The following is a 20608-nucleotide window of genomic DNA, read 5'->3' on the forward strand; positions in this document are numbered from 1 at the left end:
GTGGATGCTATTTGAACGTGGCGAGCCCGTGAAATCTATTCCTTCTTCTCTCCCCGATAGCCATTTTGTACGGACGAATTTCCCAAACTGTGCACAATTTTGAAAGAAATTTCAAACAATTTCCACAAAACTCTTCTAACAAATTATGAGTTATGCACCACACAATGGAGCCGGTCTCGAGCAGCAGGTGAGCCAGTGATTTTTTTGAAATTTGAGCTATTTTCGAAGGTGGGGTGGGTTTTTTAAAAATTTAAAATTAGATTTTTAAATAATTGGTGGGTGCAGCAGTGCGGAAATTGTTGAGGGTTTAGGAGAGGAAATTGGGATGGTTAAAGTGGTGGGGTTTAAAATGTTAAAGGTTTTAGTTTAGTACGAGGTTTTAATTAGCAATTTATTTTCGAACGTCTCCGGAACGTTGATTCATAATAATTAGTTTTAAATAACGTTTAAATTGATAAAGTTAGCATCGTTTTATCGCTCAGGATTTTCCCCAAGTTGGGAATAAATCTCGTTGAAAAAATCCATAAATCAAAGGCTGGGCAATTGATTTAAAATAAATTTTTTGAGGTCATATGGTTCACATTGATAAATGCCCGACATAAATAATCAATTTATAAAACATCATTCCGATCGAAGCTTATCGATATTTTAAACATGGGACAGCATATAAAATTGCAATTAAACAATGAATTTAATTGCACATTGTCTGCATCCCAATTTATTGGGCGAGCCTAGAGTCACCGATTAGAGTTTTAAATATCCACTTGGTGCTAGAGGTCTCGAAAAGTAACTGGTTGTTGGGGTTGGTCCGATCCTTATGCCCTGAATCTCTTATCGAAATAGAATTCAGACACCGGGATCGGTACATATTTTATTCACATTCTTCTTAAGAATTCCACATTTTCCCATAACATTTAAAACTTCCATTAACCAAAGAGAACATCATTTTTCTCTCCTCACTCTCGAATCCATACCTGTTCCGTAGGTCTATCGTATATGGAAAATTTTGATCTGAAATTACAATGCATGATCCATCGCATGACGTCATTCACACAAGTCTGCGAATGCAAATTTTTTGGCAATGCGTATCCCATACGAGGAGGAGACATACATCCACCAACGTTCATCTGCGCTTACGCAAGATGTGCAAAAAAACTTGTAGCATTACGTGTATAGAGCCGTCCCACATCATCACCACTATTTCTCACTAACTTCAATTACGATTAGACATTACCCTCGTTATATTAGTCACTCGTGCGTTTCATTAATACGTCCGCGCAGTTAAAACGAGATAACGTTTCTCTCAGTTATTAACAAAAGTTCAGCAAATAAACTAGTCTAAAATTCTTATCTTAGAAAATAAATTTAAAAAATGGTTTTGGAATCTTCACAGTTGGCTGGTCTAGACTTGAACGGACAAGGTGTCGGAGTTCTTCATCAACGCTATGTTCCCCCCCACATGAGAAATGGCTCAGGTGGTGGCTCAGGTGAATACGCCGATTTTCCCAAAGGAGCCCCCGAATTTATCCAGCAACAACAGCAACCCCCTCCACCACAACAATTCCAACAACAACCTCCTCCCCAAATGCAGCAGCAAATGTACGCCGCTGCGCAAGCCTACGTTCCCCGAGGAGGAAGTGGACCCCCTCGTGGTGCAAATGGAATGAGCCGTGGAGGCGGCTATGTTCCCGGAGGTCGAGGTGGTTACAACAATCAGAACGGCTTTGCTGCCAACGGTGATGGAGGAAACCAATGGAGCAATGGTGGCAGTGGTGGTGGGTATCAAGGAGGATATTCGCGCGGTGGGGCCGGCGGTGGAAGAGGCGCACCTCGCGGTGGCGGATACCAAAATGGGGGCGGCGCTGCTCCCGGAGGTGGTGGCGGTTGGAGCAATGGCTACGCCGCGGCGGGTAACGGGGCTGCCCCACCGGTCAGAAATAATAGATGGAATGAAGAAGGGGGACAATCCAGCTACCGTGGAGGTGGTGCTGGTGTCGGAGGCGGTCGAAATTTCAGCTACGCTGGATACAATAGCACCAAAGGATACACTTTTAGTGGAAATATGGAAGATTTCAAATGTCTTCTGCCCAAAGATGACCGGATCGAGGCGGAACTTTTCGCTACGGGAAATACAGGAATCAACTTTGACAAGTATGAAGATATCCCGGTGGAGGCGACGGGAGATGCTTGTCCTCCTCACATTAACAGTGTAAGTTTCTGTCCTTGATCACTTAATTAGTGATTATTTATTACACGAGTAATTGCTTACTTAATTATGAAATATAATTTTCTACAGTTTGACGAAATCGAGTTCTCAGAGATCGTCCGGACAAATATTACGTTGGCTCGTTACACGCATCCCACTCCAGTGCAGGTAACTATTCTCATGATTAAATTATTAACCAATTCCCAGCTAATTCTAATTATTTTATTTGTAACTCGTTAGAAATACGCCATCCCGATCGTGATGGGTGGCCGAGACGTGATGGCATGTGCGCAAACAGGATCGGGAAAAACTGCAGCATTTTTGGTCCCGATTTTGAACAGTATATTTGAGCGTGGACCTGAGCTGTTTAGCTTTCAGCCGAAAGCATACGCCAGAAAATCTAAACAATTCCCGGTGGCTCTTGTTTTAGCACCAACCCGTGAATTAGCGACTCAGATTTATGTAGAAGCAAGAAAGTTTGCTTATCGGTCTCGTGTTCGACCCTGCGTCGTCTATGGCGGAGCACCGATTGAAGAACAACTTCGTGACTTGGAACGAGGATGTCAAATCTTGGTAGCAACGCCTGGACGATTGACGGACATGTAAGTGCACTCTTTAACAATTATCGCAATATTGAATGTGCCTTGGAATAATCTAATAATAATAAATATTCGTTTACAGGTTAAAACGTGATCGCGTAGGACTTGACAATTGTAGATATTTAGTATTAGATGAAGCAGATCGCATGTTGGATATGGGTTTCGAGCCCCAAATTCGTGAAATCGTCGAGGGCAATACGATGCCCAAAACTGGAGAACGACAAACGTTGATGTTCTCCGCTACGTTTCCAAAGGAAATTCAGGTGATTGAGCAATTGACAATTTATCTCTATAAATGCTCTCTCGATAAGTATTCCAATTAAATATTTAAATTTAACTAACAGATGCTGGCTCGTGACTTTTTGGATAATTACATTTTCTTGGCTGTTGGGCGTGTTGGATCCACTTCTGAGAACATTACGCAGAAAATCTTGTGGGTGGAGGAGCATGACAAGCGAGCATATCTTTTGGATCTGCTAAATGCATCTGAAGCATTTGACGACAAGAATCTTACCCTCGTTTTCGTCGAAACTAAGCGAGGAGTCGACCAACTGTCTGACTACTTGATGTCGGAAGGATTCCCTGCAACCTCAATTCATGGAGATCGGAGTCAGCGAGATCGTGAAGAAGCTTTAAGATATTTCCGGGCTGGAAGACTCCCAATTTTGATCGCTACTGCGGTGAGTTTTCAATATCATTATTTTCTGCAGCTATTTCAGAAAATTTTTAGTAAAATGATGTAAATTTAAGAACACTTGAAACCCTAAAATTTTTGAGGAGTATTTTCGCTACTGAACTAAATCAATTTTCTTTAAATTACGCGATAATTTAAGAGCAATTCAATTAAAAAGACTAATTTATCCTAATTTTCTAATGCAGGTGGCAGCTCGAGGATTAGATATTCCTCATATTAAGCACGTCATAAACTTTGACTTGCCCTCTGACATTGAAGAATACGTTCACCGAATTGGACGTAAGTTGAGCTAATAGTCGATACGCTAGTCAGAGCAAAGTGCATTAATAAAGATAATTTTTCTGATCGTTAACAGGTACGGGACGAATGGGGAATCTTGGATTGGCAACCTCATTCTTTAACGACAAGAACAAGAATCTTGTCCGAGATTTGGTGGAACTCGTGGCAGAGACCAAACAAGAAATGCCCACGTGGCTCGAGATGATCAACAATGAGATGCGGTCTTCTTTCGGTGGCGGTGCAGCCAACCGTCGTGGCGGCCCCAAACGATATGGTGGAGGTGGATTTGGCGCAAGGGATTATCGTCAGTCTCATGGACGTGGAGGTGGTGGCGGAGGCGGTGGACATCAACCCAGCCGTGGTTATGGCGGTTATCCTCCACGTAAGATGCATTCGATTTAATTATCAACTGAATAATTCTGGATTGCTAATCTAACCCAAAAATATTAAAAACTATAATTTCTAGAACCCGCCTACCCAATGTATGCCCCCCAAGCTGGCTACGGTGGATCGTACAACTCTGGATCTACCACGGACTGGTGGGACAAATAAATTACAAACAATTCAATTCCGAATACCTATTTCGAAAAATATTTGGGGTGCGTAATATAATTTTGACTCAGGCTCTACTTTTTACTTTCCACTTGAAAAGATATATTTGCTTTTACGCAGCAAGTATCAAAATTTTGTCGTCCACTCTGTCGTGTAGAGAAAAGGAAAGAAACTTACATACTCTACTTCCTCTCCTTACAAAACATACTTAAGTTACCCATTAATTTTACTATATACTACCGTTTGTAAGTTTGTTTGATAGTAGTATACATTCGAGAGTGGACGTTAATTACTCGATAACAAAAAAATTACATACGAAAACGAACCCTCTGAACCTTTAATTTTTTTTATTAGCTTTAAAAAATAATAGCAGTAGAAGCATCAAAATTTGAATTTCTCATTTTACTTACAATACAAATCTCTCAACATTTTTCTCGAAATGAATAGGTATTCGTGCGTTGTTGTTAATTCAACATGAAGAAAGAAAAAGTTTGTACACATAAAAAAATAATCCTATAAGTTTAAAAGCTCCAAGTACTAGACGTAGAAAAATTTGAATGTTCTACTTTAGTTAACGTTCTCCTGCTACACAAATCCACTACTATATATCCTACTAAATGTACATATTATTATTATTATCATTATTATTACTATTCTACAATGGGGAAATGTTTGCCGTCCCAAAACAAACCACTATCTCACATTATGTGTTCTCATAGACCCGAGTGCACAAGTCTGTTTAACCGGTTGCAAGGTATTACAAAAAATGGGTCTGACTTAACAAAAATTAAGTTAACCGATTTAACTCTTTAACGAGATCAACAAACAATAACAAAGAAAAAGAAGGAAAGGTGATCAAATTTGTCGTTGTTGTCACCTTTTTTTAGGGTGTTTAGTGAATCAACTCTCTCATCAGTCAGTCAGTCACTCTCTCAAAAGAAACTAGCTACAGGATAATTTTTACTTTTTAAACTCGAAGGAGACTGATGCGGGCTACAAAAAAAATATTCGCGTTCTCGACAGAACTGAAAATAATGAATCAAAATTTAAATGTCTGCCTGCCAGCCGTCGTATCTTCCAATTTTGATCTGAAGTGAGTAAAAAAGGGCAGATATTTGTGTAATAGAAGAAGAGCTGTTAAAGATGGTATGCAAAAAAGCTCTCTTTTGCAATCATGATATATTTGACCACAGTCGTCATTTTTATCTACGATATCAACTTTCCATTCCCACTCAAATCACGTCATCATCGCCACGATGATGAAGTACACTTATTAGCAAAACAGAAATTGATAACCCGAGTCAATTTTGTGAGAGAGAATTATAAAGAGTTCTCTCTCTCTCTCAAAAATGGTTACAAAAATCATTTACTTACCACAGCTGCAGTATTTTATAGCGAGATGTTCAGAATACCTTCACTTTTTACGTTGACACAGGTTGAGATTTTATACGAATTGGACCACACACTTGCAAAAAAAAACTTAATAATAATAGTTCAACTTCCTACCAGAAAAAAGAAGGAGGGGAGAAAATATTTCGTTTTTTTTTGTGATAAAACAAAACCGCTAATGTATTATTAGAAATTAGTAGAAAATGAAATTCCAGTCATCGCACTCGATAATTAATAGTTTCTTTAAATATAAAGTCAAAAACACAATCTCAATTTACAAGCTAGGCTTTTTTTAATTATTTTTATTAAATAATCTGGTGCTACACACAAATTAGGATTAGTTGCTGTAATTGGTTTAATGATGATCTCACATCGTTTTTCCCATCAATAAGCCGCTAGTTTTTTTACATTTTTTGGTTTAATTTATAAAATTCGAAACCCGATGCAAATGCAGAGAGAACATGAAGAGAGGAGCGAGTCAATGGAATCAAAAAGTAATACAAAAAAGGAGAGTCATGAGTGTGGATTCTGACCGATTTTTGAGCTGCTGCAGTGATATATGGTTGTTTTAGGAATGAATGATTTTTAAAAATGAAATACCCACCGTCCTGATTATTACGTTTTTTTATACAAAGAAAGCCAAGCCAGTGAAGTCGTTATATGTTGTTCATTCTTTATCATTACCTTTATTATATCAGGTCAGCAACTTTCTATAATGCAAAATGTGATACTTGACGATGATGTTTTAGAATATTAAGAGGAGGGGATGAAGAGGAAAATTGAAACTCGAAAAATTTGGTGGGTTTTTTTAGCCACAGGATTATACAGACAAAAGTCTTTGAATTTTGACTATAATCACTGCCATGTTCATTCATGTTAACAAAAACGAATACGAATCTGAACCAAAAATAATGAATTCTGCTGCCGCAAAAAAAGTGGCAGATGTGATATTGACTGATTCTCAAACTGTGATCTCTGCATTTTTTACACACCTTTTTGCAATTAATTAATAATATACTTCTTCAATGCCAGGTTCACACATCTGGTCTGAGTTGACGTGCTAATCAAAAAATGCGCAGATTAGGACGTGAACTCTCGTGAATATAATTTCGTGTTGAACACGGAGCTTATAGTAATTATTAATCTGCAAAAATATTAAAAACCATGATCTTTCCTATTACTCTATTACTACTACTACTACAACTATCGATACTGCCTAGCAATTTTCCTATACAAAAAGTAAACAGCATAATCGTCTTTCTTTAACTCAATTGTCCGTCGTCGTACTCGATTAAAGTGAATCTCTGGTCAAATAAATGTGAAGCGTTGAAGCGAATATCTCTCTGTCGTCAGTTGTTGTTGGTATTATATAGACAAAAAAACGATTGGGGAAAGTAGAAAAGAAAGTTGATTTAAAAATGAACACAATTACAAAAACTGTGATAAATATCATGTAAAAGAGAGCTGAGAATTGATCAGTTTTATTAAATGGAGAAATTGACAGTGGTGGTGAAGGAAGGGAGGAAGGAAGAAATTTGTGGAAAAAGTTGCTGCAACTACTACTACTGATCTCGTTAAGAAAAATATCGGTACTATTTTACAAGAGTCAGAAAACGTAATTAAATTATTACTTATTTAATTCATCAATTATGTATTGGTGGGTGGGTGGGGGATTAATTAACCTGCCTGCACGCCTACCTACCTAACTCTACCCTCTCCTCAATCATCAACTATTTAAAGAGAAAGAAGTATTGAATTGTTTTGTTTCTTTGAAATAATTTTTTTTGTTAAGTTTTTTTAATGATTTAACAAGTACTGAAAAAAAGAAATTATATTTAATTATTACTTACAAAAAGCCTGGACTAAATATGCACGCACTTTCATACCGTTAATGAACACGAATTCATCATTGACGTCGTGTCAGTGTGCGTGCGTGTGGGTGGGGTCTGACTTAAAAGAAAAAAGGGAAATACACATTTTATACGAAAAAATACACTATGTGGTTTGCATAGACTTCTCTCATCTTCTGATAAAAAAAACTCATTGTAATTTCTTAAAATCTGCTCACACGGTTAATGAAAAAATTCCATGATTAAATGGGGATGGCAAAATATGATCCTATATGTAATTGGCTCTTTAGCGAATTAATACATAAAAAAATTGATAGAATATAATTGCTTTGTAATCGTTGAAAAAAAAAATGTAATGTCCGCAACAAACTAATCAATATTTGGGCACCAGAATGTACGCGGTGTCCTCGTAATAATGATAAATATTGATGAAAAAAATGATGTGTGTAAGAATCGCGAAACAAGAAATGAAATAAAAACGCAAGATAATGTGTTTGTGTGGAAATTATACAAAAAAAAGAATTTGTACTGACTTTTATTTTGTGGGGCGCGTCCAATTTCTAGCATGATGTGTCGGTGAAGGTTTTGACGTTTTTCTTTTTCTTGGTTTTCTTTTGTGTGGAATTGATGGGGATAAGGGTTTGAGGATGGAGCTGTTTATATGGAGGTGGACCAGTGGCACATTTTGGGGGAAAGTCGAATATCTTCATGCCAGGAACTGTTAAAATATTAATTTTTAAATAGACTAATAATTAGTTTAAAGCAGGACTCAAAAATGAGTGCATTTTTAATCATTTCTCGGCTCTGGGAATTTATTTAAAAATTCTGGACGACTAGTCAGTAAGTTGATCAAAAGAATGACGGCGAGTTTTTAATCTTAGTTTCGACGAGTTCCAATTTTTCTGAAGGATTCTTCAACTTGAGATCTCCTCCTTTAAAAACTGTCATTTGTAGTGCATTTTTTAAACAAAACAAAATAAATTTGTCGTCCAGAATTTTAAAATAAATGTCCATAAATGATTAAAAATGTGCTGATTTTGACGATCAGAGTCCTACATTAAGATTATTTTATATTTATTACTGTTGAGCTCCCTCCTGTTCGGAAAATACGTCACGCTTGGAAAGTCGTCCTTAACAGTGGTCCCTTGAACCATCATAGGCGTCCAGTTTTCATTATTTCTCGGCTCCCTCGGCCCCTTCGCACAAGGTGGTGACGATCGCTGTCTCTTTTCTCGAGGTGGAATGCCACCCCTCCCACCACCACCACCACGTGACTTCTCTGGAGGTCGACGCGACTTTCCTTGGTAAGAGTCAACATCGGCGGATTGGCAGGGACAATTAGTGCCACAACTTTTTACTACTGGTTTTTTTGTGGAAGTTGAGCAGCTGGCTTGTTCGGTTCTAGATTTTAAAAAATATTTCATTAAATTGTTCTTTAGATAATTATAAATTATTATTAAAATGAAATAAGCCCAACTTGTTGCCCTTTTTTGATTTCGGTTTCTTTATATAACTCTGATTATTAGTTTGGTAGGAGGGCTGCGTCCGAGGCGTCTGGTGTCCCGACACGACTTTTGGCGTCCGATTTCCTGTGTTCGTGGAGGTTATGCTTTGCATGTTTTTGACTGATGGGCATTCTTCAACTCTTTCCCAACTGTCGTTTGGGACATTATTGTCCTCAGGGCTCGGTGCCCGGTTATTCGTCCAACCTCCATTATTCACCCCAACAACTCCATCCATCTCCGTCGCCGCATCAATTCCATATTTCGGAACGTTACTTGTTCCGCTGGCCCCAGGCTGGGCGATTACCTGTTTGGAGCTTGGCTGGCCTAGATTTCGCTCGGAGGCGTTCTTTACATTCGTGACTGAGTTTTCGATACAAAGCTCTTGGGGAGTCGGCGGAGGAACTGCAGATTAGAAATTTAAAAATAAAATCATTATAAAGACCTAAAAAGAAGGGTGGAAAACTGTAAAATAAGAATAAAATACAAATCGTACAATGTACAACCTGCAGTCTTTAAGAGGAACTCGGCAAATCTGCGAATACTTTCGACAAAATCTACGATACTGTTGAGTTGCGTGTCCATGTCCAGACATCGATAAGCCGCACTTTCTGCCGTTCTTTTGAACACGTTCAACATGCTTATGAGCTCTTCGGTGTTGACCCATTTAAAGTCCTGTTTCTTCAAGAAGGTCAAATTTGCCATGAGTGGAAGCACGGCGGCGATGTGGTCCTCGTCCAACTCGCTTTCTATTCGAATGATTCTATTTTAAAAAATAAACGATAATAATAATTATAAATTATTCAAAAAGGTGCATCTATTTTGAAGCTTACTCATTCAAAATATCGTTCAAAACTACTTTTTGTCCCAAAGGATGTGCTCCGTCCGTCAGTGATTGAGTTGACGCGATTTCTTCCGGCGTTCTGAACAAATATCCCAAATATTTAAATGTGAATTCCTCAAATTTCATGATCCATTGGCCAGAAAACCAGGGCGAAGTGGTGTCGGATTTGCTTTGAGATTTTCCTTGTGGGCAACGCTGGGTACAGTTTGCCATTTTATTGTATTTTGCCACCATGTCCGTCTTGTTTTCCATTTTATTTTAGTCGTGGTGGGTGGAGGGTACAGAAATTTAGTTCAACTTAGAATTTAGTGTGAATGAGTTTAATAAATCGGTGGGGGTTTCGAATAACTGAAAGTTCGAATGGAGACAAAAAATTAATTGAAATTTTACGAATGGGAATTTTTTAGAAAATCGAAGTAACAAGAATTTTATTAAATTTAAGTTGCTATGCTAATTGATGTCTACGAGATTTTTGTCATTGCAATGTAACTATATTTGTAACTATACCCAGTTTTCGAGCCGTATTCACAAATTCATTGATATTTCACTCCACAAAAAAAGTCGATGCACATTCATTTTAAATGTGCATGCATGATTTTATAAATTTACAATTTTACGATATTTTAAAGCAGGTAATGTATGAAATGAGTTCATGCTACAGCTATCCCGTAATAAGATGCGATAGACAAAGAATAGCTCTTGTTCTACCTACTTTTTGATCTTTTTCGTAATTAATACACACCCAACATGGCCCCCAGCATATTTCAAATCAAATATTTACACCATTTTTCCCTAAAATTATGTCTGATTTTAACAATTCTTGTAATCATCGTTTCCCAAGTAAAATCCGAATCTTCTTTTGATTTCGGAGAAGACGATTCCTTAAACTTCGCACCAGATCCTTTACAAATCCAGATTCATAAAAATCCACCCGTTCGATTTAAAGTCACCAAATATTTCCCAATCGTTCTCGCAATTGTTCTCATCCCATTATTTTTCATCCCAGTGGGAGCCTTGATATTCTGGATCCTCTTCACCCCAGTCATTTAAATGAGGTTTGTGTCTTAATTAACCTTTGTTAAAGATAATTATCTTGTAAAAACTTTTACTTTTTATCTAGATTCGAAACCAGATCGTTGCATCTTTTGAAGAAATGACAATAATCATGAAAAAAGATTGTGTGAATTTTGATCCCAATAAAAATCATCCACGATTGATACTTGTTTGCTATACACTGTAATTTGCATCGGATTAATTTGCGTATAGGAAGTCGAGAAAATTATTGCGCAGGAATATCATCCCATATTTACATCACTCTCAGAAGAACGGAAGTGAGAAATAAATGAAGTTTCAGTTTTAATAAACGACAATTAAATGCAGCGTGATTAAAAAAAGGGTTTCACTTTTTAGCACTTCATATCGTTAATAAGGATTCTTCTCTCGTGAATTGTTACGGTTTTCATATAACGAAAGATAGAGCCAATCTCTCGAATAAGATCTACACATTCATTAAATTGTAGTGTGCAAATTGGCAGCCCACATCTTTGCATGTCGAGCTTATCCATTCGATTTTTACGCAAAACTGCACACATTTACTATGACAAAAGAAGGATTGTTTCCGCTCGGTAGGAAGGACACGGTCACACTGAATGCGGATGGACGACCATAAAGTCAGCATTAAAGAAATGGAAACTACAAGATGTCAATGAGTCCGTTGGATCAATTTTCTTAATTAGCAGAGGTGTGCGTATACACTTTCGTTTTCATCGTCGTATATTCTGTTTGCATACTTTTAGTCAGTTGGTCGTGGTGCGATGCGACGACTGCATGCATCGTGGTTTTTGTGCTAAAATTACATAATTTTGCAGGAAGTTGCAAGTTCAACTATGCAAATTTTACAGAAATATTAGTGCTTAAAGATGACGCCGGAATCGATTCTGGGCATCGGAGGAGCCAGTGGGTCCTTCATGCGTTTCGTGTACAACGCTCTGTCCATGATGGGACTGTTTATCACTGCCTTCACGAAGCATGACCGAGTTCGGGACAAGTTCCAAATGGAGACAAAGGAAGCTCCCCCGTCGACCATCGAGACGTATGATTTCATAATTGGTTGGTAATTACTATTTAAAATATGGACTTTACATACGAAATAGCTAATTTGCATATTTCTTAAGTGGGAGGAGGCACGGCGGGATCAATTGTTGCTAACAGATTGTCAGAAAAGTACAAGGTTTTACTACTGGAAGCTGGCGGAGAACCGTTTCCGCTTCAATCCGTCCCCAGTCTGGCGCCGTACATGATGATGAGCAGAAAAGATATTAGTTGGATGTACAAAAGCGTTCCGCAGAAATACGCCTGCCAAGCCATGAACAAACAGGTGAAGATTTTTTTAAATTTTCGAAATTTACAAAATTTTCTTAAACCAAAGAAATTTCCAGAAAACGAACCTCTCGCAAGGCAAGGGACTCGGTGGTTCGAGTAATCTGGGCCTGCTCAACTACCTGCGTGGATCGCCGTTTGATTTCGAAAGCTGGGCAAATCTGACGGATAATCCAAATTGGAAATATAGCAACCTTTTACCGTATTTTCGAAGGATTGAGAATTATCAGGGGAGGTGGAATAATCGTAAATTGATTATTAATTAATTTTGTGGTGAATATTTTTGAAAGTAAATAAAATTTCTAATAAAAATCCAGCAATGACGCACGGTTTCGAAGGGGAAGTTCAACTCCAAACTCCTAATTTTACTGGAATGGCGGATCGATTTATCCGAGCTGGGATTGAAATGAATTACAAAATGTCGGATTTGAATGGATTCTTTACTGAAGGGTTTGACTATATTTTGTCCCCTTTGAGACGTGGATATCGTCAAACGACGACAACCGCTTATCTCAACACGATTCGACCCCGGCCAAAATTGGACATTCGGAAATATGCGCAAGTTGAAAAGATCCTCTTTCATAAAAACGACCCATCAGCGAAACCGTCCGCTTATGGCGTTGTATACGCTCGGCATGGAAATTTGATTATGGCAGTGGCCAAAAAAGAAGTGATCTTATCCGCTGGGGTTATTAATTCGCCAAAGTTGTTAATGCTATCGGGAATTGGTCCGCAAAACCATCTTCACTCAATCAAGGTACCAGATTCGCTAATTGATAAATTAGTAATTCCAAATTACAATTACAAATTTGTAATTGTAATTTGTAATTTCAATTACTTCATTCAAAAAATGTAATTGTAATTTCTAATTGCACATTTCAACATAGTGTAATTGTAATGCAATTACTTCTTTAATTGCAATTACTAAATCACCAATCAAAATCAGTCGTTTTTTTAAATCCTCAAAGTGAACATTTCATTACCTTTTTCATTTTTTCTATAATTTCCTATATTTGCGAATTTTTTCATTACGCAAAATAAATTCCTATCTTTATAAATCCTTCAAGACATTTGGTATTGTATGCAATTACGAATATTGCATATACCAAATGCCTCGAAGGATTTATATGCATACAAGTAATAAAAGTAAATGCACTCTTAGTTTTTTTTTTACAAATTACATTTGAGATTTTTCAATGAAAATTCATCAGTGATGAATCATCATTAATATTCAAATAACTTCAATACTTGTTCACGTTTAACAGGTTTAAAATAAATGTAAATGTTTTTAAAATAGTCCAAAATTTTTCTGCTAAATTATTTTTTTTCTGACTTGAAAGTTTGAAGTAAAAACATTTACATCGTTAAAATGGAGTAATTATTAAAATTACTTGAATGTTAAATGATAGATGTTCATTAAAAAAATCTCAAATGTAATTGTAATTGAAGTAATGTTGTGATTGTAATTATAATTTGTAATTTGACTTCCGAATAATTTGGCCAGCTCTGTTAATTGATAGATAAATTCACATATTTACTAAACGACATGAATTATTGCCAGATTCCCATCGTGAAAAACCTCCTTGGCGTCGGGAAAAACCTTCAAGACCATTTGATAACATATCTCGGTCCATTTATGCTGAACACGACGAAATCCTTCCTCCTCGACCGTGACCTCAAAGCTGAAACAATAGCCCAATTTGGTCTCGCAGATGGTCAAGGTCTGATTCGATTTTATTTTCCATAATTTCAGAGATTCCCCAAATTTGGAATTATCATGCTGACAGGTCCTCTCACTTCAACGGGAATCCACGCCAACGCCATCCTCACCTCGTCGCAACAGAAAATGAGTGGAAATTTAATGTGGCCCGATTTGCATCTCACCCTCTATGGAATGTCCCACCATGCAACAATGGACCAAGAATTCGTCGACATGTTCAACCTCGAACCGGAAGTTGCCGACCAATATTTTAAAAATACGAAAGGACAGGACTCCTTCTCAATCATAATTTCTGCAGGGAGACCTTTTAGTAGAGGAAACGTTCGGCTGGTGGATTCAAACATCAATTCCGACCCCGTCATAAATCCGAAATACTTTTCCGACCCGAGAGACACGGACGTCATGATGGACGGGATTTACCGGGCCCTCAGCCTTATCGAGAATTCCGTTTCATTTCGTGTCATGGGTGCGTCCCTCACTTCGGAACCGTTTCCGTCCTGCGCAGAGTTCGAATTTAAGACGAAATCTTACTGGGCCTGTTATCTAAAATATTTTACGATGAGTGGAAATAATTTGGTGGGGACGTGTGCAATGGGGGTAAAGGCGAGTAGTGGTGGTGGAGGGGGGCAGGCAGTTGTGGATGGAGATCTCAAAGTTTTAGGGGTAAACGGGCTGCGAATAATTGACGCTTCTGTCATGCCATCCATTCCTGTGGGAGGAACTCTAGCGGCCACGATGGTAATTGCGGAAAAGGGGGTGGACATTATTAGGAATTATTGGGATGAGGTGGAGATGATGAGTGTTAATGCTTCAAGAGTTCAAAAAATGGGGAATTAAATGTTATAAATATGATTATGTAATAAATTTAAAGATGTTATAATTAACATGCAATCATACATTTTCATAAGTCACATATACAAATGTACAATAATGTACATACTAGCTGCATATGCACTTATTATGGAATCAATATACGTACATTTCATACAATTTAATAAGTCAGAGTAAGTGCATACGTATGCAAATGTCGAGCTATGATCATTTTTCATAAAGCTTGCTTTCATTTAATTAATGTCCTTAGAAAAAGGATGGAACCCTTGCTTATGAAATAACGGTAAAATAAACTGTAAACCAATGTAATGCTTTTTCTTCTAAGGACTTACATTTGTGTCAAAACTTTTCAGGTTCGACAAGTTTCAAGGGTTTATACACAAACCCTTCGAGAAATATTTTAGATTTTCTTTTAGATTTATCCAAATCTGCAAAATGTGTCTTACTAGAGTGCAAGAAGATGAAATTGCACTGTTGGGACAGCCGAATCTCGAGATGCCTGTGCTGATTTTGGTAATTTCAATTTCTGAATTCATACATTAAGTGGAAAATAAACCTTCAACTACTGCTCCAAATTGGCGTGCAAATTTAACCTTACATATTTTACAAACTTTAGCCGGAAGTGCCGATCCAAGCGCCAACGGTTCAATCAATTCGTACAAAAATCAACCAATCGTTAGGTAAGTCACGGTGCTTCACTTAAGTAAGTGCAAATAAATTAATGGAGACAAAGAATTCCCATAAAGTTTGAAATTCAGGAATTGGAACGTCGCCCTGTAAAGCTTTATTACATGTATTACCTTTATTAACGGATTTAACTTTGATAGTGCTTTGGTTAAACAATGCTTGAATTTCGCTAAATTGTTAAATTACAAACGGCACTGATGTCATAAATAATGTAAATATCTTTGCAGAAGGAACCGTAAATGAATTCTGGGGTCTGAGGTTATCAGAGGCCGAGGAACTTAAGAAGAATGCTAATAAAGCTCTTAATACTAGAGGTGCTTTTATATAAATAAATACATGTTAGAGATTTAGAGATTTCTGTTTGAAAGTCATAAAAGTCATACGATAATAAAATTAACATTTTAAATTTCAGTGGATCCTGCTCCGGATGAATTGTTGAAGGAGGTGAAGAAAGCCATGAAGCCGAAGGACCCTGCTAAAGTGAAAACTAGGTTTCAAGAAATATTGGACAGAGCTGGAGCTAATCCTCGGGATGATAATGTGGCCTCTAGATGTAAGATCTTTACACATTGGACTCGTTTTATAATTACGTATAAAATGTTGAATGTATTTATTTTTAGACCATAAAATTGAAAATGTGAGGGACACTACGGTGCTCGTAAAAGCGATTCAAGGAGTTCTCAAAGCAACTAAAGTATTCGAATAGTTGCTAAAAAATGAGTTCATGTCATTTAATAATAGTGCTAATTTATTTATCTAATAGTCGATAAGAGATCAAGGCTCATGGCCTATAGAATTACTGATTAGTTTTCTCCATAATTTTTTATACATAAAAAACTAATAAATAAGTAATAATAAACTTGAAATATTGTAAATGAAAATCGTTTGGCCAAATCTATTATTTTAATTTAATCAAAAATCAATTTAATTGCACTCTTGGCGTCGAGAACTTTACATTTTTTCCACTTGAGTTTCATTTAAACTTTTTTTCCTAAAAAAATGGATAAATATCCAGTCAAAAATTATATTCACTACGCAAAATTGAATCATATCCATGAGTAGTTTTTTGGCAGTAATTTTTGCAAATGTTTTATTAAATGATACGTTGCTTATTTATTTTCTCCCATATTAAATATTTGCGACCACAAAACTGTAAGAAAAACTTCAAAATCTCAATTCAGTAAGTAAAAAAACTTGAAATCTATTAGAACCTATTAAAAATCTTAACTTATTTATGTAAATTGTATTGGAGTTGAGAACATTTTTCATGAACAAAGAGGAGCACACACGTGAGGTGAAATAAGAGATTCCACGTCGAAATGCGGGAGTCAGTGTCATTGCATCTGGTTTGTTGGTGAAAAATAAATACGGTAAGATTTAGATTTTTCGAAATGTATTGTGGTGATAATCTGTTATCTGTCCATGTTAACCTCGTACCGTTTTGTTAATCAGGTTGCAACATGTTGACAACTTCATCCCCCCAACAATCGCCATCCCTCTCTCGATACAAGGAGCGGATTGGTCAGTACGAAGATTCCACGAACCCCCTGGCCCCACTGACCCCTGCGCAACGCCAACTAATTCTTGACCTTACGCATAATCCGGTCGAGCGACCGATACCCTCACATTTGAAACCTATCCCGAAGACCAAGACGTTGGAATTGAAGGAAAATTCTGAGCAGGAAGCAGGGGTGGATTTTGACAAGTTTGAGTTCACGACAAAATATGAGGTAACGACTACTATTAGAATTTCAATTTTAATTCATTCATTACCAACTTAATTAATTATTTTTCCAGTTCGCGAAATGGTTCAAAGAAGTAGAAAATGACATTGGTGAGGAACAAGACTTGAAGGTGTTGACGTATCTAGAGTCGTTGCAGGAGAGTAGGAAAACGGTCAGTGGTGTTCTCGGTGCTGTAAATTCGGCCTTGGACGAACTGCAATCGCTGGAATCGAATTACCATTTTGTTTCAAATAAGACAAATGCCTTACATAATTCTTGTCGACAACTTATCCAAGAACAAGTTAGTAATATTTGTTGTTTTGTAATTATATATAACGCTAAATATATAACTTGAATATTTTTCCTTTAGCAAACTTTGGATGGTGTCGCACAAGAATTGGACACAAATCTGGACCATTTCCTTCAGCTAGAAAAAGTCGCATCGAAACTTAGCGTCCCGACAATTTTGGTGACGTCTGATGCATTCTTTGCAATTTTGGAACAGATTGACACCTGCCTGTCATTTATGGTTCATAATGTAATTGAAAATATTTATATTAATTTTACGATTTCTGATTTAATGGTGATAACTTGTTCTAATAATTGCAGCCCAGTTTCAAGGAATCGTCCGTTTACGCAGCAAAATTCAAGCACTGTTTAAACCGAGCACTATCGCTTGTCAAATCCGAAGTTAATAAAGCTTTACAGGAAACTACGTATGAAATCACTGCTACAGTTTTGGAACAAAGTGAGGGTCCAAATCCGGAACTTCAAACGGCTGCCAATTCTTTGTTTCCATTAATTTATGGCAAATTTTCTGCTGGAATTTCGAAAATGAAGAAGGTTTTTACGGAAATTGAGCAACGGAGGAATGCTTGGCCAGAGTATGTCAATTTCCGCTATTTCCTTATTATTTCCTAACTAATTCCTTGTTAATTTTCTAGATACGCCGAATTATTTAATGAAATTCAGCAATCTTTTCTAAAAGAGCGATACAATTTGCTTAGTCAAAGCGTTTGGGCGACTGTGTCAGAATTAAATAAGAGAGGAAAAACAGGAGTGGATTTATGCAGCACGATTCGAATGGGATGTTCATTTTGCATTAATCTATGTCTTGACGAATTTCGACTGTTTGGCGACTTTTTTCAGCCATCGTATACCGTGGTGTTTGAGTGAGTTTTACAATTTAAAGTTTTCCATTTAAACGTAGAATAAGTTTGTTTAAAATTTGTCTTGTTGCCAATTACAGTGAATTTGCAGACAACTTATTCACGCCGATCTACGAATCGTTGAGACCATTAGTGATAAAAATACAACATTTGGAAACGTTGGCTGAAATTTGTGCCATTTTAAGAGTGGAGATGCTACAGGAACAAGTTTCTAATATTCGTAAGACTTCAATTGTTAAATTGCATATTTGGGTAACAATTAATCCACTACTTGCTTTAGCTCAAGGGCTGAACTCGTTTATCAACATTGTGGAACAACTCCTTCAGGACACGCAGGAACGCTTGGTCTACCGGGCGCATATTTATATTTCAACAGACATTCGAAATTACAATCCAGGTCCAGGAGATTTGGCATATCCAGAAAAATTGGAGATGATGGAGGTACTAATTATTTCAAATTCCAACTCGTACAATTTTACTTTATTTCCTTCTGGTTTAAGCAGCAAATAGCTGAAACTATCGATCAAACCGCGCCCCCAGATCGTCCCCTGGTCCGATCTAATTCTCAAACCTCGATCATTTCTCTGAGCTCCGTGACGTCCCAAGAAGTTGGCACCATAAATTCCCAACTACAAATACCACGACCATTAAAATCAAGCAGTAAGATTTATGTCTTAATTAATTCTCTTTCTGGTGGTGGGAATTGATTAACAAGTTTTTATTTATTGTTGACACAGGTTCTCCTGCGGATTTGCATGGAATGTGGTTCCCAAGTGTCCGTCGTACATTGCTCTGTCTTTCGAAACTGCATCGATGTTTGGATAAAGCCATATTTCAAGGGTTGTCTCAAGAAGCGTTGATCGCATGCATTGCCAACGTTTCTCTCTCCGCTCAAGCTATCTCCTCCAAGAAGGTTTATACACATTTATCATTTGATTTAGTAGATGAAATGCAAACAGATTGGATAAGAGAAATTTTCATATTTGATTAGACCGTGGTTGACGGGCAGCTGTTTGAGATTAAGCATTTGCTCATTTTACGGGAACAGATTGCACCATTTCAAGCAGACTTTGCCGTGAAAGAAACAAGTCTGGATTTTAGCAGGATGAAGACGGCAGGTAAAGCTAGCTGATAAGATTTTTGAAATATTGACACCAATATGTTTCTATGATATTAATAAACTGGAAATCGCTGTTGGTATCACAGCGTTGAGTCTGCTGCAGAAGAAGAAGCAAGTTTTGTTGATGAATAGTAACAATTCTCTGCTGGAGTTCATAGTTGATGGGACACCTCAAGTGAAGGAATACTTTCTCGACTCGAAAAAAGAAGTTGACAAGCAGTTGAAATTTACCTGTGAGCAATTCATTAGTCATTGCACGCTCATTCTTATTGGACCCGTGAAAAACTTTATCACGAAGGTATGCACATACAGGATTTATGTATTTCTTCTGTTCGCCTCCTTCTTCTCACTCATGATGCATTTCATTCTCTATTTGTTTAAGTCTGATTTGTATTTTCTAGGCCTCCCGAATAATTGAAGCATTAAAGGAGAAACCAGACCTGGTTTTATCCCAACAATCCTTCGCCCTACCAAACGTTCTCTCCCAGTTAATCCAAGAGACGATGGAAAGTCTTAAATCCAAACTCCCCTTTATCCATAAAAGTATGAAGCTCTACTTGGCCAACAGGGAAACAGAATTCATTCTTTTTAGACCCGTTAAGGTGAGTAGCTCCAGCCACTATTCGCATTTGTCTTAATATGTCCCAGCACTAAAATAAACTCTTTCTTGTATGCAGAACAACGTGTTAAATGGATTCCTTCAATTGGAAAACATTGTTGCTGTGTACTATTCTGCAGAAACTCAGTTAACCTGTCCTACGCAAGATGCAATAAACGTATTAATTTCTACTATTATGATTCAAAATTAAATTTCCACTGCTAGTCAGCTAGTTAAAAGACAAAACCACTAAAAAAGAGCTGTGATACTCCTTCTCTATAGTTATATTCGGATGACAGAATTATTACACCAGCCAACCCATGCATGGGGGCTGCTGTCTTTTTTAATTTTAAAAACCAAAAACTAGCCAGTAGTAATAACTTATAAGTTAATCGTATCATCTCTCCCATCAATTTTCATTCTCATGTAAAGTTGAACATAATAAAATTCTGTGTTTAAATACGA

General features: G+C 37.2%; 5 protein-coding genes across 11 annotated transcripts; 4 read left to right on the top strand and 1 right to left on the bottom strand.

Annotated features, from left to right (window-relative positions):
• The first annotated feature begins 29 nt into the window (after positions 1-29).
• Positions 30-8079, top strand: LOC110845179 (putative ATP-dependent RNA helicase Pl10). 7 transcript variants are annotated; one of them, XR_004833978.1, is made up of 11 exons: positions 30-187; positions 1394-2209; positions 2297-2374; positions 2447-2808; positions 2888-3068; positions 3150-3485; positions 3685-3778; positions 3855-4160; positions 4245-4317; positions 4778-5423; positions 7214-8079. XR_004833978.1 is itself a non-coding variant. In XM_022091543.2 (10 exons), exons 1-10 carry the CDS (start codon positions 146-148, stop codon positions 4806-4808), a joined length of 2319 nt encoding a protein of 772 aa, XP_021947235.1. In that variant the 5' UTR covers positions 30-145; the 3' UTR covers positions 4809-8048. The 7 variants fall into 7 exon arrangements, 3 of the variants coding, with proteins under 3 accessions (XP_021947235.1, XP_035703716.1, XP_035703715.1); XR_004833979.1 differs by having other exon boundaries at positions 7224-8079; XR_002547509.2 differs by having other exon boundaries at positions 4778-5476; positions 7214-8074.
• LOC110842759 lies at positions 7733-10474 on the bottom strand. The gene is made up of 4 exons (XM_035847825.1): positions 9578-10474; positions 9047-9476; positions 8651-8970; positions 7733-8287 (listed from the first exon to the last, which is right to left on the bottom strand). The coding sequence occupies exons 1-4, from the start codon at positions 9774-9776 to the stop codon at positions 8130-8132; spliced, it is 1107 nt and encodes a 368-aa protein (XP_035703718.1). The 5' UTR covers positions 9777-10474; the 3' UTR covers positions 7733-8129.
• A 1235-nt stretch (positions 10475-11709) lies between these two features.
• Positions 11710-15291, top strand: LOC110842760 (oxygen-dependent choline dehydrogenase 1). The gene is made up of 6 exons (XM_022088562.2): positions 11710-12024; positions 12090-12292; positions 12354-12540; positions 12612-13051; positions 13856-14015; positions 14082-15291. The coding sequence occupies exons 1-6, from the start codon at positions 11835-11837 to the stop codon at positions 14849-14851; spliced, it is 1950 nt and encodes a 649-aa protein (XP_021944254.1). The 5' UTR covers positions 11710-11834; the 3' UTR covers positions 14852-15291.
• On the top strand, positions 15226-16368 carry LOC118434395. Its single transcript, XM_035847826.1, has 5 exons — positions 15226-15358; positions 15462-15525; positions 15760-15846; positions 15945-16085; positions 16153-16368. The coding sequence occupies exons 1-5, from the start codon at positions 15281-15283 to the stop codon at positions 16236-16238; spliced, it is 456 nt and encodes a 151-aa protein (XP_035703719.1). The 5' UTR covers positions 15226-15280; the 3' UTR covers positions 16239-16368.
• Positions 16369-16828: 460 nt separating this feature from the next.
• LOC110843676 (conserved oligomeric Golgi complex subunit 3) lies at positions 16829-20608 on the top strand. Its single transcript, XM_022089687.2, has 14 exons — positions 16829-16902; positions 16985-17262; positions 17330-17557; positions 17627-17794; positions 17866-18140; positions 18201-18428; positions 18506-18645; positions 18706-18866; positions 18929-19085; positions 19163-19338; positions 19417-19543; positions 19632-19843; positions 19947-20147; positions 20223-20608. The coding sequence occupies exons 2-14, from the start codon at positions 16993-16995 to the stop codon at positions 20352-20354; spliced, it is 2475 nt and encodes an 824-aa protein (XP_021945379.1). The 5' UTR covers positions 16829-16902; positions 16985-16992; the 3' UTR covers positions 20355-20608.

Source organism: Folsomia candida, unplaced genomic scaffold (assembly GCF_002217175.1).
Source record: "Folsomia candida strain VU population unplaced genomic scaffold, ASM221717v1 Fcan01_Sc002, whole genome shotgun sequence".
Lineage (NCBI taxonomy): Eukaryota > Metazoa > Arthropoda > Collembola > Entomobryomorpha > Isotomidae > Folsomia > Folsomia candida.

Excerpts from the sequence above, each read along its gene's own strand:
- LOC110845179 (XM_022091543.2), top strand. The coding sequence starts at position 146 with ATGAGTTATGCACCACACAATGGAGCCGGTCTCGAGCAGCAG. Across the intron at positions 3,486-3,684 it reads CAATTTTGATCGCTACTGCG|GTGGCAGCTCGAGGATTAGA; the intron begins GTGAGTTTTCAA and ends TTTCTAATGCAG. Across the intron at positions 4,318-4,777 it reads TCTGGATCTACCACGGACTG|GTATTCGTGCGTTGTTGTTA; the intron begins GTGGGACAAATA and ends CGAAATGAATAG.
- LOC110842759 (XM_035847825.1), bottom strand. The coding sequence starts at position 9,776 with ATGGCAAATTTGACCTTCTTGAAGAAACAGGACTTTAAATGGGTCAAC. Across the intron at positions 8,971-9,046 it reads AAATCAAAAAAGGGCAACAA|AACCGAACAAGCCAGCTGCT; the intron begins GTTGGGCTTATT and ends TTTAAAATCTAG. Across the intron at positions 8,288-8,650 it reads GAACAGGAGGGAGCTCAACA|TTCCTGGCATGAAGATATTC; the intron begins GTAATAAATATA and ends ATATTTTAACAG.
- LOC110842760 (XM_022088562.2), top strand. The coding sequence starts at position 11,835 with ATGACGCCGGAATCGATTCTGGGCATCGGAGGAGCCAGTGGGTCCTTC. Across the intron at positions 12,025-12,089 it reads GACGTATGATTTCATAATTG|TGGGAGGAGGCACGGCGGGA; the intron begins GTTGGTAATTAC and ends ATATTTCTTAAG. Across the intron at positions 14,016-14,081 it reads TGGTCTCGCAGATGGTCAAG|GTCCTCTCACTTCAACGGGA; the intron begins GTCTGATTCGAT and ends TCATGCTGACAG.
- LOC118434395 (XM_035847826.1), top strand. The coding sequence starts at position 15,281 with ATGTGTCTTACTAGAGTGCAAGAAGATGAAATTGCACTGTTGGGACAG. Across the intron at positions 15,359-15,461 it reads AGATGCCTGTGCTGATTTTG|CCGGAAGTGCCGATCCAAGC; the intron begins GTAATTTCAATT and ends TACAAACTTTAG. Across the intron at positions 16,086-16,152 it reads TGATAATGTGGCCTCTAGAT|ACCATAAAATTGAAAATGTG; the intron begins GTAAGATCTTTA and ends ATTTATTTTTAG.
- LOC110843676 (XM_022089687.2), top strand. The coding sequence starts at position 16,993 with ATGTTGACAACTTCATCCCCCCAACAATCGCCATCCCTCTCTCGATAC. Across the intron at positions 18,429-18,505 it reads TCGTATACCGTGGTGTTTGA|TGAATTTGCAGACAACTTAT; the intron begins GTGAGTTTTACA and ends TGCCAATTACAG. Across the intron at positions 18,867-18,928 it reads AAAAATTGGAGATGATGGAG|CAAATAGCTGAAACTATCGA; the intron begins GTACTAATTATT and ends TGGTTTAAGCAG.